The following is a 16,107-nucleotide window of genomic DNA, read 5'->3' as shown; positions in this document are numbered from 1 at the left end:
AACACCTCTCTTGTTTTAAAGTAAACTTCCAGAAGTAAGTTTTTCTAATCAAATATCGAATATGTCAAATATGTCAAATATCTGAGCAGTTTAACATCAGAACATACAGCATGAAGGGCTGAAAGAGCTGGAACAACATGAAAGACTTTCTTCTACAGCAGTCTGACAAACATCGACTGATATTTACATAGCGGCAGAGAGTAGATTTGGTCTCCTGCACAGCTCTGAGATTAACATAAGTTTTAGAAAGTTAGTGGAAAGAGTTGTTTTAATTCATATTGGTAAATCCAGACTAACAGTGTAAAAAAAAGATCTTGTTTAGTGATTGTGAAGAATGCAGGTCAAGGTCTGCTTTTTACCAGTAAACTTGACGTTCCATACAGTTTTGGGCTCGGTTACTTTTTTAACACATCATCTAACAATAAGCTAATTAGAGCTGAAATGACTAGGTGATTCATTGATTAGTAGATCATCAACAACAACAACAAAAAAATGCTATCTAAACAGTTGATTTCTTCAGTTGGTTTCTTCAGATTTTTTCAGTACTTATTGTGTTTCTTATCTTATGTAATTGTAAAATTGAATTTCTTTGGGATTTGGACTGTTGGTTGGACAAAACAAAACATCTGATGACATCATCTTGGGCCTCAGGAAATTGTAAAAGGCAATTTTTTCAAGGTGTTCTGGCATTTTATAAACCAAAGGATCAATTAATCATAGGTCTGGGTGATTAATCAGATTTTATTTTCAACTATGATTATGCATTCCTTCATTTTATTAAAACAGGATAATCAAGATAAAACGTGAGAACTGCACCAATGTTGCTCCCGGTTTGTCTTTTATTTTGTAAATCAGGCACACCCCTTCAAAACGGATGTGCTCGGCCCCTCCCCCCAAAGTCTAAACAAAACTTTCAGTGCAAGTTGAAAACAGCAAGGAATGACTCATCATATCTCTGGTTGTTTTGAAACTTCAGTGGTAGATCTTATAAGAAGATGGCAGAAAGTGATCAAGGAGAAAGGTAAAACAAACCCTGTAGTGTGGGAACACCTTGGTTTTCCCTATCTGTCAGTTGATGATCCTTGTTAAGATTAAATAATGCCTAATACCCTCATATTACAAGTTTCAGTGTGTCCCCAGCCCCAGTGATATCCAGTCATGGTTTCCAGCCATATAAATCAGCAGTTGTCATTCCAGCCAAACACTGAAGCAATGCAGGGACTTTGTTAGATAAGACCCCTGACTTGGATGGGCTGTCATATAAAGCTGCATTTATTAAAATTGCTGATGTAGAAAAGAATAAAATGCATGCTGTAAGCTGCCTTGACTGTAGCCCTCAACCCTGCAAACCTTCTTTTGATTAGGCAGCCATGAGGAGGTGCACTCTGATAGAAGTTTAAATCTAAAACACTAAGGATCCACACTGCAGACCTATCCTTTTCTTATGTGTCATGACAACTGTGTCATGACATCCAGAAATACACATACATTACTGAAGATATTTAACTACTAAACAAACTTCAATGATTTCTGTGATGATTTCTCTATATTTACAGCTGACACTCTCAGACCACTATAAGCTAACTATACTGACCATTAAACAGTATAATATACTTATTCTTGTCTCTTTGCCAAAAGTATCTAGCCTTTCACTTTGGGCTCCATTACATTCCACCAAATGTTGGTGTTAGCGTTCTCTGTGTTTAGCTCTCAACATAACTCTATGAGTGTTATCTCTAGATGAGGAGGTATTGAGTTTTCCCAAAGTCTCTCAATGCCACAAGTGTTACAGTTCTCTAGATGTCCTGCTGCCAATCCCAGAATACATTGAAAGACGCAGCACAAATCTTTGCTCTCTCTGCTCACTGACTGGAAAGGACATCACAACATCTCCAACAGGCCTTTTTATTAACTTCATCATAGCAGGTTGAACCCAGCTTTAGCTAATGAAATAACGTTTGAGATGTGTTTTAAATTCCTCTCTAGTTCAGTAAGTAGAATCACAATACACTGTTTTTATTAGACATGGTTATCTTTGCCAGTATCCTATATTCAATGATGCATCACATTTTATCTTCTGTGTTCTTTAAAGGTGTAAATATTCGATGTATCCTCAGAATGGTTCGTATGATATGCTACGAAAATGCAGACACAACAGTTCATATGATATCTTACAAGTAAGCACCCCATGAATGACATTACGTCCTTCATGTACAGTTACCTAACTAACGTAAAGTTACGAAGGTTAGGTTTAGGCAAGTAAAGTTACTGAGGGTAGGTTTAGGAAAAGAAACACGTTGAGGACATAACTTACAATAACTCAAAGTTCACTCAGTTCACACTTCCAAGCATGCGTCTCCAGGGGAAAAATTCACGTTTCTGTGACCTATCCACCATCCTCCCTGCCCCATTACAAGAATCCTCGGGACTGTTTCCTTGTTTACTCCCATCAGGGCACTGGTCCCGTGATTGCAGCCTTCCAAAACACATAGGTTATAAATGAATTTGGGTACATTACTGTTTATAGGAAGGGGAACAGGAAATGGGAAAGGAAATGTGACACACCCACTGAAATTGTCACGGTTCGCACTTCAGGTCAAGGAAAATCTGCCAATTTTGGTTCCAACTCAAAACCAACTTTTTCAGGTTCTGAACCAATTTTATTTTTAGTTGAAATGCTTTGAACAGTTCGAGATTAGGTGCAGGAACCGGAGCTGAACCAAATCCATGACGGTGGAATAGGGGTATAAGAGGATACCTCATGACTATTTTGTGTGTGTAAATCTTCTAATATCAGAGTTCCCTAGAGCTAGATGAGTGAATATATATATTCTTCATATTCACCAACCCATGCCCATTGTGAATACTTTTTCTTTATACTAATTCAATGGTCAGATTACATATTGTTTTCACTGTACATTACAGATCATTCTGGGAACTTTCAAAGACGCAATCATCCAGTGTCCTGAAATGATTTTGGCATTGTGATAACCTAAAACTTTAACAGGTCATTCCTGCTTATCTAGTACTTCATTCCAGTAATGGATTCCACTGAATTGTTTGCCCTTCTCACATTGAAGCTGCTCCTTAGCAAAGTCAGAGAGTTGTAGTGTTTGGTAGGAATGAAAACTGACATCTCACAAGACTGGAAAGCACTGACTAAAAGGAAACATTGGTGAGGAAAGTAAGTCGTGGAGAAAAGGGAGGCAACAGAGGGGAGAAGAGTGAATCGACTGGTTTTGGATGGGAGTCGGGGAGGAATTAGTTACCTGTAAGAAATGGCAAGAGCGCTCCTGCTGCTGACTGCCCTTAGATTTGACTAGAGCTCTATCTAGGTTTAGGTTACCGGATCCTGCGCTGGCTCGTAGCTGGTTGTGGCTGCTGTTGTTGGTGTAGACCTCTCGGGCCCTGCTCACCGTTAGGCTTGATGACCATGCCCCTTTCTTCACAATGGGCCCGTCCACAAGACCCATTGGCATCAAGGGGCCACTTCCTCCAACGATACCGCCACCGCTGTTATTGCTGCTACCACTAACTGGCACACATGCCGACGACGCTGCATACTTCACATCGTTGTTGCTCCGGGAGGCTTTGAGTGCAGAATGGTGGTGTGTGTGGCCATGGTGTGCGTGGGTGTGTGTGTGCTCGTTTAGTGTGCCATAAGGGTCCATCATGAAGTAATGCTGGGACTGCGAGGAGGAGAGACTGGGGAGGGGAGTCTGGGGGAACTTGTCGTGGTTGTTCCCGGGGTACCGGCCCATTGTCATGGCGATGGGCGAGGGGGAAATGGAGGGTGAGGGTGAGGGTGGAGGTTGGTGGTGGTGAGGGTGGTAGAGACACAGCTCCCGTTCCAGGTTGTCATCTGAGCTCCAATATCCAGAGCCTGGAGCAGATGCTGAGCCGTGGAGCTGGTGGTGGTGGTGGTGGTGGCTTCGATGCTTGGGCTCCGCTGATCGACAGCGCTCGCGGCTCTTGCTGCGCTTCCGGTGGCGCACTCCCACCGGTGGAGTTTCACCTTCTGGGCTGGCCCTTGAACCACCACCACCACCTCCTCCACCACCACCACCACCATTAACGCTCCCATTATTGGCCCCCTTGGAGGACTGTGTGTGGTGTGGCCCCTCCAATGAATGTGACTTGGTGAAAAGTTTCTGGACCGAATGGACCAGGTGGCGAATTCTCCCTGGGCTGTCACTGTTGTTGTTGTTGGCCCCCATCCCCCCACTGTGGGCCAGTACTCCTCGTTTGTACTGCAGTGTATGGTAGCCATCTCTGGAAAATGACGGCTGACGCTCAAACGGGTCCGCAAAGTTTGCTGGTACCCGGGTGGGCGTTTTACCTCCATAGCCTCCTCCACCTCCTCCTCCTCCTCCCCCTCCTCCTCCTACATATGGTACCATGGCCATACACTCATCCTTTACCTCAGGATGGTGAGATGAGGAGGTGGAGTGGCACCTCCTTGGGAAGGTTCCGTATGGTACGATGCTGTTGCTGTCAGAGGGGTACGGGGAACGCTGAGCATTGTAGTAGGACAGCTCAGCTGGATGCGGCATGGGAATGGGCACAGGCATGTCATTCTGACTGATCAAATATGGCTTGCGGTCAACATGGTGACCCAGTAGATCATATGATGGTTCATAGGAGACCACGTGATGGTGACTCCGACTACTGGACAGGCCTTTCATGACAGGGGGAAGGATGGGTGGATGGAAAGAGGAATGGTATGGATGAGAGATGCCAGGCAGGCCTGTGACCAGAGAAGGGCTGCAGAAGACTGTCCCTGAGAGGAGAGCTGCAGACTCTGGAAGACAGGAAGAGAGAGGAGCAATAAGACAAACAGTTAATACAAGGCAACAAGGTCAACAAAAAACAAGTCATACTATGGCAGTGATATGGGACATAATTAAATGTATCAAGACACAACCCTCTGGGATTAATTGAGTCATATTAGTCTTGCCGTCTTTCAGATTTTGATGATCTTTTTTGATTTCATAGTGAAAAGCATTCAAACATCACAATCACAATCACATTCACCCATTCACACACAATTACACACACAGGCCCAGGCTACCATACAAGGTGAAGCCTGCTACTCAGTTTTGAAGGCACTCACACACCAATGGTACAGTCTTCAGGAGCAATTTGGGGTCCAGTATCTTGCCCAAGGACACTTCGACATGCAGACTGGAGGAGCCGGAGATCGAACTGCTGATCTTCTTATTAGTGGACAACCAGCCCCTCCCCCTGAGCCACAACTTGAGGTGACGCAAAAGTCAGCCTTCGTCACCGATAGTCCTTCAATGTTGGTTTGGTGTGTCTGGGCCTTTAACTGATCACTTTATTTTGATTTCAGATTCATTCAACCATCCATCAAGCAATCTACTCTACTGGAGGAATAATAGTGCATATCCCAGAATACACTGGGTGAGGGGGAGGTAGACCCTTAACAGGTTGTCAGTCTGTCACATAGACAGAGTAACTTATTCACATTCACACTTTCTGGCATTTAGCATGTCCATTTCACATGTTTTGGGGCTGTTGGAGGGAACAAGATCAACCACAGCAAACCCACACAGACATGTGGAGAACACACAAACTACGAACAGGAAGGCTTAGCAATTAGAGCCCAGAATTTGCTTACTATGCTGTAAGAGTGGTACCCCTGAGTCATCCTATTTCTGTTGCGAGTTAAAATATTTTTTTTTGTTCCAGATGATGTTACCAAAAGAAAAGAAAAAAAATGCACAGTTAGTGTGTGGTGTAAGTTGGCAAGCTAAGATTGGCTTTTGGAATGGGCACAGCTGAACAACCTGTACAACTTGGAAACACTCTTTCTTATTTTTTTTGCCAGATAAAATTGAAGCCCTTGCAACAGCTTGGTGTGTTCAAGAACAGGGCTGATGTTTGACAAATACTTATGAACTTCATGCAACTTTAATTCCAAAGCTCCAAATTCCCAGGTGACATATTCTTTGGAGCTTTTGATTGTGAGGGTCTGCTATCCTCACCAGTTCAACTTCTTTAAAAGCTTTTTAATGCAAATGCTCATATTTACTTAAGCTAATTTCAGCACACAACACAGACAGAAAAACAACTATTTTATTAGTATTCAAAACCTACTGCAAGGCACTCCCGTCAGCAGGGGCAAACTGGCCATCTGGCATACCAGGTAATTTCCTGGTGGGCTGATGTGCCTTTTGGGTCAACTCTGTCTGACCAGCCAATAGTGCAGGTTGTCCAGCCCATTTCTATAATTTCTTAATTGACAGTGGGCTTGCCCGATAACACTTTTGCTTTCCAATAAACCTGCCCTTTCACACAGGAATCTGGTGTTCACTTGCCGTATGAATGTAGAGCCAAATCATGATGTTTATTCTAAATCTAACCACGGGCTTTTGTTGACGTCACAGTGTTGGTTGCAGTGTCTGGGAACAACAACAGCAGACGCAGGAGGATATCTAGCACTTAATATGTTGACACAAAAGGCCACTGACAGGCGATGGGTGACAATTTTGGATAAGAAAGTGTTGGAATGTCATATACAGAACCTTTATGCAGCAAGAACAATGCTTCGGAATGTAGTCTTGTAGTGTATTGTTGCACTAAACAGTCGATGACACACAACAGTAAATGGCTTCCTTTTTTCAAAAGTATTGTAGAGCATCATTGTTTCTATTGGCTGATTATGCACATCCACATGCTCAGAGTTGAAGCTAACTGGAGATGGAATAAGAAATTCATCCTTGGATTTGTCTGTTGTTTGAGCTGAATGGAAGATATCATTTGTAGGGCGAAAATGTAATGTGACCATCAACTCAAGTCCCACACACAAAGGCTTTGAGTGGCTTAGCTGATAACCAAAGCACAACCTGGGGCTTGGGGCAACACCAAACCTCTTAATCACTGGAGCAAAGTTAAAAAGGGGGTGGTTGAATAAGAACCAGAAACAATAATACTAAATATAAACACAGGCAGCTGAGGGATGATAAGTATTGGAAGTGGATGTCCTTCTCCAGTTTAAAGCCTGTCTTTTTCATTTTCTCTCAATGTACTAAGAAAGTCCATCCAGTCAGCATGCACTTAATAGTGCAGGTAACAGTACTGGAAGAAGTGCCCTCTCTCCCATCTTATATAACTGTGAGTTAACATCTCAGGCGGCTATGGGAAAATGCTCCAGGGTTCAGACTGCTCGCAAGGCAGTTTTATTACAGATGAACAGCCATGCAGGGCCACGGTGTGATGTGAATGCTGCATGCATGGCTGTGTGTGTACTTGCACTCCTGCATTTGTGGTGGAGTCGTGAGATGGTGTGTGTGTGTGTGTGTGTGTATGTGTGTGTGTGTGAGAGAGAGAGAGAGAGAAAGAGAGAGTGTGTGTCTGTGTGAGTTTCCTCTGTCCTACTTGGCCCATGATACAACTGCTTAACACAACCTGACAGCCCCACTGGTAGAGGGGCCTCTAACAAGCTACAGTAACTCCTAGTGAGCTGGGATAAGCCACCCACTCACACACACACACACACACGCACACACACACACACACACACACACACACACACACACACACACACACACAGATATCAGTAGATCCCCCCCTTCCTCCCCCTCTCCTTCTTCCATATTTTCTTCAGAACAAATCTTACAGATATCATACAAACCAACATTTTTGTTTGTTTGTTTTTAGCCATGCCTGTGGTGTAGTATTCTTTGACCAGGAAAAGTGACGTACTTAAATCTCTGCTGGTTGCTTGAATATATATACATATACATACATATATATATGACATTATAACGTGAAAAGTTTATTTCATGTTATAACCTGATAATTTATATAGTAACAACATGAAAAGTTTCACGTTTTAACAATATAGTTTCATGTTATCCCTGTTTTGGGCCATGTTGATGCCTGTTCATTGCAAATAGCCAAGTGTCAAATCACAACCGGAGTATATGGGTGCACCTCCTCCCAAGACCGAATATTGCATTATAATTTGGAACTTTTAATGTCTTGACAATATAAATTATCATGTTTTAACGTTAAACTTTTCCCGTTCTCACAATATAAATTATCACGTTATAACGTGAAACTTTTCACGTTTTTACAATAAATGTTATCATGATTTAACATGAAACTATGTTGTTACAAAGTGAAAATATATTGTTATAACATGAAAAACTTCTTGTTGAACAATAAACTTTTCACGTTACAATGTAATACTGATCCATTATTTTTTTTGTGATGTGGCAGCAATACGCTTCCGTAAATACAAATAGTCCAGTACACAAAATCCTGTAAAACCACAACATACCATTTGTAAACTTCACATTTTTTCCGGATTAATCATGCATATTGTTCATATTCTTTCCATTCATGATATGGTCCTGGTAATTTTTCACTCAGCTCAAAAATCTCCTCATAACAAATGTCTGTACCAGATTTTGAGCTACAGATTTTGAATGTATAAATATGTGTTCTGAAATTAATAAATAGGTCATTCATTTTTAATGAACCCTTCAAACTCTGCAATAGAATTGCTTACTGTGATATAATTTCTTGGAGTATTTTCAAATGCTTCATATACCTAAAACCTGTACAACCTAAGCTAAAAAGTTATGTAAATTAATAAACCACAATAATTGATAAAAGTACTGAAATTGTGTCATTTACAAATAAAATCTTCACAAAACATATTTGATCCAAAAAAAAAATTAATTTAGAAACATGAACAAACTATTTCTTAACACTGAAAGTTATTTGAACTATGTACATTATTCATTTTCTGAGATATGCTCATTTCTATGAGCAGAGTGCAAAGGCATTTATTATTTTTTCACATGGTTTTGTACCACACAAAACATAGCACAGTGACGTCATTAAGAACACACGGCCGAATTCACAAAAGGATTGCATGGCTTTTGCGGCCGCTAAACCGGTAAAAATGGAGCAAACAGATACCGTCTAATTCACAAAGCACGCACAGAGGGTGAAATGCTCCACTAACTGCGCTGCCAAGCAGATTGCGTCTCGGTGCTCTGGTGTTATTTGCTCGTATTTAAATGAGGTAATATGCATTTATTTGGCGCAAAAATTGCCCCTTTCTATGCAAATGAGCCTCATTGATAAACAACGTCTAATTCACTAACACCAGCGCTAATAGCCACACACAGTTTGAGTGAAGTAAATAACGTCTTTAGAATCTTTAGACCGTCTTCCTCTGTGGAAGCCTCTCCCCCAGACTTTCCAGTGATCATGGCAGCAGTGATCGTCTGTTAAATCAGTCTGTAAATAATATTTTGACATTATTATTATAATCATTATTACTTTAATGGCATCTGAAGATATTGATGCGTTGAACAGGTGACAGTCTGCGGTCGTTCTCAAAACACACTTCTGTCACGCACTTCAAAAGCAACTTTCAATAATTTATTTTACGAAACGTGAACAAAAACGGTTCCATAATTCATATTAAATTCAAAAGATAATGAAAAAACAGCTACAAGTGAGAGGGAATAGTGATAAAGTGGTCAAACTTGGTCAAATCCACAGCCTCAACCCATCCGACACTGTTAGACTGACTCACCAGCAGACATCACTACATAAGGGTATACAGTATTCAGTATTCTGCCATTGTTCTGCCACGGTGTTCTTGGCGCAAAGCCAGCATTTCTACTTTGCCATGTGGCTAATTGCAATCAGGGGCAAACTGCACTCAGCTGCCAAACTTTGTGGGCGTGTTTGTGCTGGTATATCATTAGCGCAATATCCTTTGTGAACAGGACGTTAAGACGGAGCAAACTGCGGGTGCAAGTTAAGTGCAATTCAAGGTGCTATCAGCGGCCGCAGTTCATTCTTTGTGAATTCGGCCCACAATGTGATGACGTAGAAGACAGAAGCTTTAGTGTTCTGCTGCAAAAGAGTGACTTTAGATCTACTTAAACAGAATCGTGCAAACAGCAATTCCCCATGGTTGTCCACGAGATGTTCATTTTTAAAGGGATAATGTTTCAGAGAGTAAGGAGAGTATTTTTTTGATTTACACCACTCGTTTGTGGGCAAATAAGATCTATCCCACAATATCATGTCCTATTTTACCTGAGACATGAAATCATAACTGCCATAATGAAACTGAAAATGGCAAGAACATTCTGGAGCTGTGAGGATTATTATATATCCATTTAAAGGAACAGTATGTAAGATTTAGGGGGATTTAGTGGCATCTAGTGGTGAGGATTGCAGATTGCAACCAGCTAAAACTTGCTTCTCCTGCTTAGAATTCCTTCAGTGTTCATTGTTCTTGACCACAGAGGTCTTTTCCTCTTCAAAACAAACTGACCAGATGATTAAAATGTAAAAACACTGAATAAAGCATTTTCACATTACAAATCTGTGTTTCTCCTATGCTTGTCATAGATGGGCCACTAGCCCAGAAACTGCAAATGTGTGCTCACCTATTTTCTCTGATATTTTTAGATCGAGACATTCAAGAGGTTTTTTTTTTTTACAGAAGTTGAATTATCCAAGATCTCTTCCTCTCCAAAACAATTAGACCCTGTGATTTAAACCAGTAAAAACAAAGACTAAAGCAGTTTTACATGAAAAAGGGTTTGACCATAAATCAAAAATTAACATTTATTGAATTTGACCCACACTGGTGGATCTAAAATCCAGTTTAATAGATTTGGCCCAAATTTGATCAGTGGGCGGAGAGTAAATAGGCACATTTACTCAAGTACTGTACAATTTTGAAATACTTGTACTTTACTTTAGTATTTCCATTAAATATATATATATATATATATACATATATATATATATATATATATATATATATATATATATATATATATATTTATATATGTATATATTATTATAGGTTAAGGTACCCAGCAATATATAAAGTAATTAAAAATAGCTCCATATTTACCAGCTGTAACATTAAAGTAATGAACACATTAATAACATAATTATACTCCACTAATAACATATATATACATATACATATATATATATATATATACACACACACACACACACACATATATATATATATATATATATATGTATATTTGAATGCAAAACTATAACTCGTAGCAGAGTATTTCTAGACAGTGTTACTGCTACTTTTACAAGAATGCGGTCTGAGTGTTTCTTTCACCAAATACATTAGTAGGGTTGTGAGCTCCACATCTGGTGAAAACATGGTTCCATTAAAATCCATTTTTAAAAGTTTGCCTTACTGTTTTTTGCAGCAGAATATGTGAATTCTTGAGCTATAGCCAAAAACATGTTTTGTGTGGTCACAGTGACCTTTACCTTTTCCAACCAAGTTCTAATCAGTTCATCCTTTTGTCCAAGTGGTCGTTTGTGCCAAATTTGAAACAATTCCTTCCAGGTGTGCCCGAGATTTTGCATTCCTGAGAATGAGAAGGATGTGAGGTTACAGTCACCTTGACCCTTCGACCACCAAAATCTAATCAGTTCATCATTGAGTTTAAGTGGATGTTTGTGCCAGATTTGAGGAAATTCTGTCAAGGTGTTCTTAAGATATAGCATTCACAAGAATGAGGCCGGACAACCAGAAAACTTGTCATAAAATTTATAGACATACTGCATTATTGTACAAATGGCCATTCCACATAGGAAGTACTTTTACTTTTGGTACTTTAAGTATATTTTGATGCCAGACCAGCCTAAATGTAGAAAAATGTGTAGCCCCTTTACAAAAGTATAACATTTCTTAAATATTATAATACTTTAGGAATTGTCATCTTATTTCAGGCTAAAAGGACGACATTTATGGTGTTTTTACTGCTGTCAAATGTCAACGAGTCAAATTTGACCCAAACATTAGTAAGGGTTGAACAAACAAGATACAAGATGTACATTTTTGAGCTCAGTGAAGTTCTGAGTTGTATTTTCTCACAGTTTAACTCTCCTGTTCTATTTCCACTATTTGTTTTCATCCTGACCATTACCAATGTTTATTATTGAATAAATGTTATTCTTGGACCACAATGTTATCCTATTTTCAAATATGCTGCAATTGCAATGCACATGTACAAACAAATGCAAATATTAAATTGTCATTGGAATTGTCATTAAATATATTCCAGGTTTTTGCAGAAGTGCAGAATATCAACATTATTGTCTAACAATGATGTTAATTCCTTTGGTAAATATTACATCACCCAGCAAATTTACCTTGCCACTATGAATTTCTTAGGGTGCTGTTGCACCTGGCATTTTTAGTTCAGGTAAAGCAAACTTGGTGATGCCCTTCATTTGGGCTGGTGGTGAAGGCTCTGGTACAGTTCATTTGAGGTGTGAAAGTAAACGGACTGTCTGCAGGATTTTTTTGGATAGAAAACATGAAATTTGAGCATAATTTCTATTAGATCCATGAGTTGGTAGTAAACTGCTGAACAAGTGATATTATAATTGATTTCTATGAGTGATGCATGTATATGTTAATCATAATCATGGTAACAGTTTTGCACGTCAGCAAGTGAGTGTGGGGCTTTTCCCTGATGATGCAGAAAGTCACAAGCTATGTTTCGATCCAAAAGTGATTCAAATCATTGGGAAATGCGCATTAAAAGAAATACGAATCCTGTGTGTTTCCATTAAATGTATGGACTTTGGTGAAAACTAAGGAACTCGTGCGAGTTTTCCACAGAACCGGAAACAAAACAAGTCTCGCATTCTTCTTCTTCTTTCTGGCGGTTGGCAACTAGCTTGTAAATGCATTACCGCCTTCCTGACCCGGAGTGTGGATATCACCATCGAGAGAGGTGTGCTACGTCAGACTTAATTCGAACATAACTGTTTCCATCCCCCGTTTTGCGAATCAACATTTTTTCGTATCAACCAAAACCCGGCTAAAGCAAACATATTTTAGTTTGTGCGAATCAGGGGATTTTAATTCAAATTTTGGTGTTTCCATCATAATTTTCCGATGCGATACTTCTAGATGCGCATCTAAATAGGCTGATGGAAACATGGCGACAGACAGTTTAAACTGCAGTCTGTTGTGCTTGTATCTTCTGTGTACTTGGCAGTTTGAGAAGTTCATTAAAAAGTGTGTGACATATGGAGCCCACAGTAATACCTGGCCTTAGACAGTTACAAACATGGAAGTACAGCAGCATTTATATCATTGTTACCAACAAGATCAGTACTCACTACTACATGTTCTCTTTTCATAGAGATAATGAGTAGTGTAAATGGACATCATTAGTTTTTCCTCTTTTAATTAATGTTTCCCCATTTAAAACAACCCTGAATTAAACACAGTATGTATGTTCCATTGACATTTATGGGTAGGAAGTCCTGAATAACTCTGTCTCACTGGCAATACATTGTACTCACAACACTGTGTCTAAAAATAAAATGTAACTGAATCAAGGGAGGAAGTGATTCACTTCAAATGATGTGTTAGTGAAGTCAGACATTACTGTACAAGGACCCAAATAACAGGGGCTTAAATAAGCGACACTTGTTTCCGTACTAGTAGGAGAATGCATCTGATTACATCAGATATGACTTAATAAAAGAACCTTGGCAAATATAAAGTCTGAGTAACTAGAGAAGAGTCACTGAGAGTGGAAGTATTCCCACTTCTTAAGAGGGACTTATAGAAAAGGTGACCTGTGGGTACATGTTCCCCTTGACTTTGATGGTACATCAGCACAGTACATCTGAGTAAGTTTCCTGCAGGATACTGTTAAGTGAGACTGACACGTGGTACAGCTTTCCCCAAGGCATTGAAAATAAAAGAAAAGAAAGAAAAAAATGTAATTTAATAAAAACAAATTATAAACAGGTGTTCCAAAACACAAAATTAAAGTCAAATGAGTCTACTCTTTTTATCAAATTTAATCTTTACACATGTGTCTCTGTAGAAAATCCAGCTGGACTACAGTTACCTTTTTTAAAGCTGGGAGCAGGCCCTAATAATACTGACGCCTGCAAAGGCTAGACACCGCACACAGAAATTATTTCCATCAGCATGCATTAACATGATTATTTTTGACTTGACAGTTAGAGAGGAGTGCATATTAAACAGCTGATTAAATACAGAGGACAACACACTGAACAACAGGAAGACTATTATAAGGCTTGTGGTGCTGAGCAATCCCTCCACATCTGGTGAAAACCTGGACTCTATTAAAATCAACTTTAAAAAAGTTTGCCTCGCTGATTTTTTGTTGCAGAGAGTAATAATTCTTTAAACACGACCAAAAACGTTTTATTGTGAGGTCACAGTGACCTTGACCTTTGACGACCAAATTCTAATCAGCAAAATTTGAAATAATTCCCTCCAAGCATTCCTGAGATATCACACTTACAAGAATGAAAGGAGCTCAAGTTCACAGTCACCTTCACCTTTGACCACCAAAGTCTAATCGGTTCATTCTTGAATCCAAGTGGACATCTGCGCCAAATTCGAGGAAATTCCCCCAAGGCATTTCTGAGATTTTGCATTTACAGGAGTGGGGTGGATGGACAATCCGAAAACATGATGCAATTAACTTGCTTTAAATAGATACTGCCGCAGTGTTTTTATCTGAAAAAGATATAAAATGAGAAGGTGGATATCAATTTCATGTCCGTGTAAAAAAGTTCTGTTTACAACATATAGAGCATTAATATAGCAGCAAACAACTGTTGTTATGTAAAGGTATGTACATGATCCTTCACTGACTTCTCACCAAGAATAGTTCATAACATGCAACTCCCCATAAAACCACAAACTTGCTCTTGGCATTCTTGAGGGAATTTATTCAATTTTTTTTAATTGATTTATCTTTTTTAAATTTGGAACAAACATTCCCCTGGACTCAAGGATGATCTGATTAGATTTTGGTGGTCAAAGGTCAAAAGTCAAGGTCACCATGACCTTGCATCCATCTTATTCTAGTGAACTTGCTATTTCAAGAACACCTTCAGAGAATTTCTTAAAATTTGGCACAAACATTCACTTTGAGTCAAGGATAAACTGATTACAATTTGGTGGTCAAAGGACAAAGTTACAGTGACCTGTTTTTGGCCAGGAAGTCATATGCTAATTTTGACAACATTTCACACAAATGTCTAACATGCTATAAAGATGAAGTGATGACATTTTATATCCAAACTGTCAAAGGTCAACTTCACTGTTGCATCATTATGTTCTGCAAAAACACTCTACTGGTCAGTATTCAACGTCATATCTCAGGAACAGAAAGGGAGACATTTGGTCACTAAATTGGTGACACTAATCTTTGGTGCCCACCTTAAAACTGTGCTGATTGTATAGACCTTCTGTGCTGTCAGGGGTGTGTGACGCTTTCACATTTTCACGGACATGGATGTAAAATGTTACTTCAACTTGATGGGTTTGCAGAGGCATAAAACTGTGGTAATTGTAGTTTGTTTTTGTGCTGAATAACTCCTTTTACTCCTTTTTGGTAGCAATTGGATCATTAGTCAATTGACAACACACTCCATGAGTTTATCTATCGACTGTCAGCACAAACTGGCCCAGACTAGAACTAGCTTGGTCCAACCGAATCTGAGCTACAATTTTATCCAACGATCAGAATGTGTATCTGCTCCTTCAGTTATGAACAAAACTACTTAAGTTTATTTGGAGAGAGGATCGTGTCATGAGAGAGAAACTACCAGAAAGAGCTAAAGGAATAAGACAACCAAGGCTACTTATCAGAACAGGACCAGACAGTCAACTGGTGTCATCAAAAGCTGATTGTTATCTTAGTAATGGTAGGCTAAGATTTGCTCATCTGTTCTACAGAGATCTTGAGAAAGAGCAAGAACACTACGTTCTCTGAACTTAAGATTAGGTATTTATACGACTGACACTTGAATGTAAATTTCTAGGAGGAGAGGTGAAATAAAAGAAGTTGAATGAGAAGAGGAGGAGAGGAACTGAGGTAAAGCAGCGGACGGAAACAAAGTCTACAAGATTATATAGAAGAGCTAAAAAGCAGATGAGAGATTGACAGCTGAACCCCACCCCAACCCGTCTTTCCCACCACCTCCTGCTGCATTTTTCAAAGAGCCATATGTGCCAGGCAGGCTGGGTTGATGCTGTGTGTGTAGGCGGAA

General features: G+C 39.6%; 2 protein-coding genes across 5 annotated transcripts in view; one reads left to right on the top strand and one right to left on the bottom strand.

Annotated features, from left to right (window-relative positions):
• LOC117272438 (disks large-associated protein 1-like) overlaps positions 1 to 16,107 on the bottom strand; it is a 231,903-nt gene that overhangs the window by 110,677 nt on the left and 105,119 nt on the right. For 2 of the 4 annotated variants that reach the window (XM_033651367.2, XM_078172884.1), the window contains exon 3: positions 3,270 to 4,801. In XM_033651367.2, the coding sequence (XP_033507258.2) occupies positions 3,270 to 4,685 (1,416 nt within the window). In that variant the 5' untranslated portion in view covers positions 4,686 to 4,801. The remainder of the gene's footprint in view (positions 1 to 3,269; positions 4,802 to 16,107) is intronic. The other 2 variants (XM_033651369.2, XM_033651370.2) reach the window with 2 other exon arrangements.
• The window catches only part of LOC144465062 (uncharacterized), a 226,475-nt gene that overhangs the window by 173,238 nt on the left and 37,130 nt on the right, over positions 1 to 16,107 (top strand). The window lies entirely within an intron of this gene.

Source organism: Epinephelus lanceolatus, chromosome 12, assembly GCF_041903045.1.
Source record: "Epinephelus lanceolatus isolate andai-2023 chromosome 12, ASM4190304v1, whole genome shotgun sequence".
Taxonomy (NCBI): Eukaryota; Metazoa; Chordata; class Actinopteri; order Perciformes; family Serranidae; genus Epinephelus; species Epinephelus lanceolatus.
Note: the sequence above shows the minus strand (reverse complement) of the source record. Positions and strands in the feature narration are given on the sequence as shown.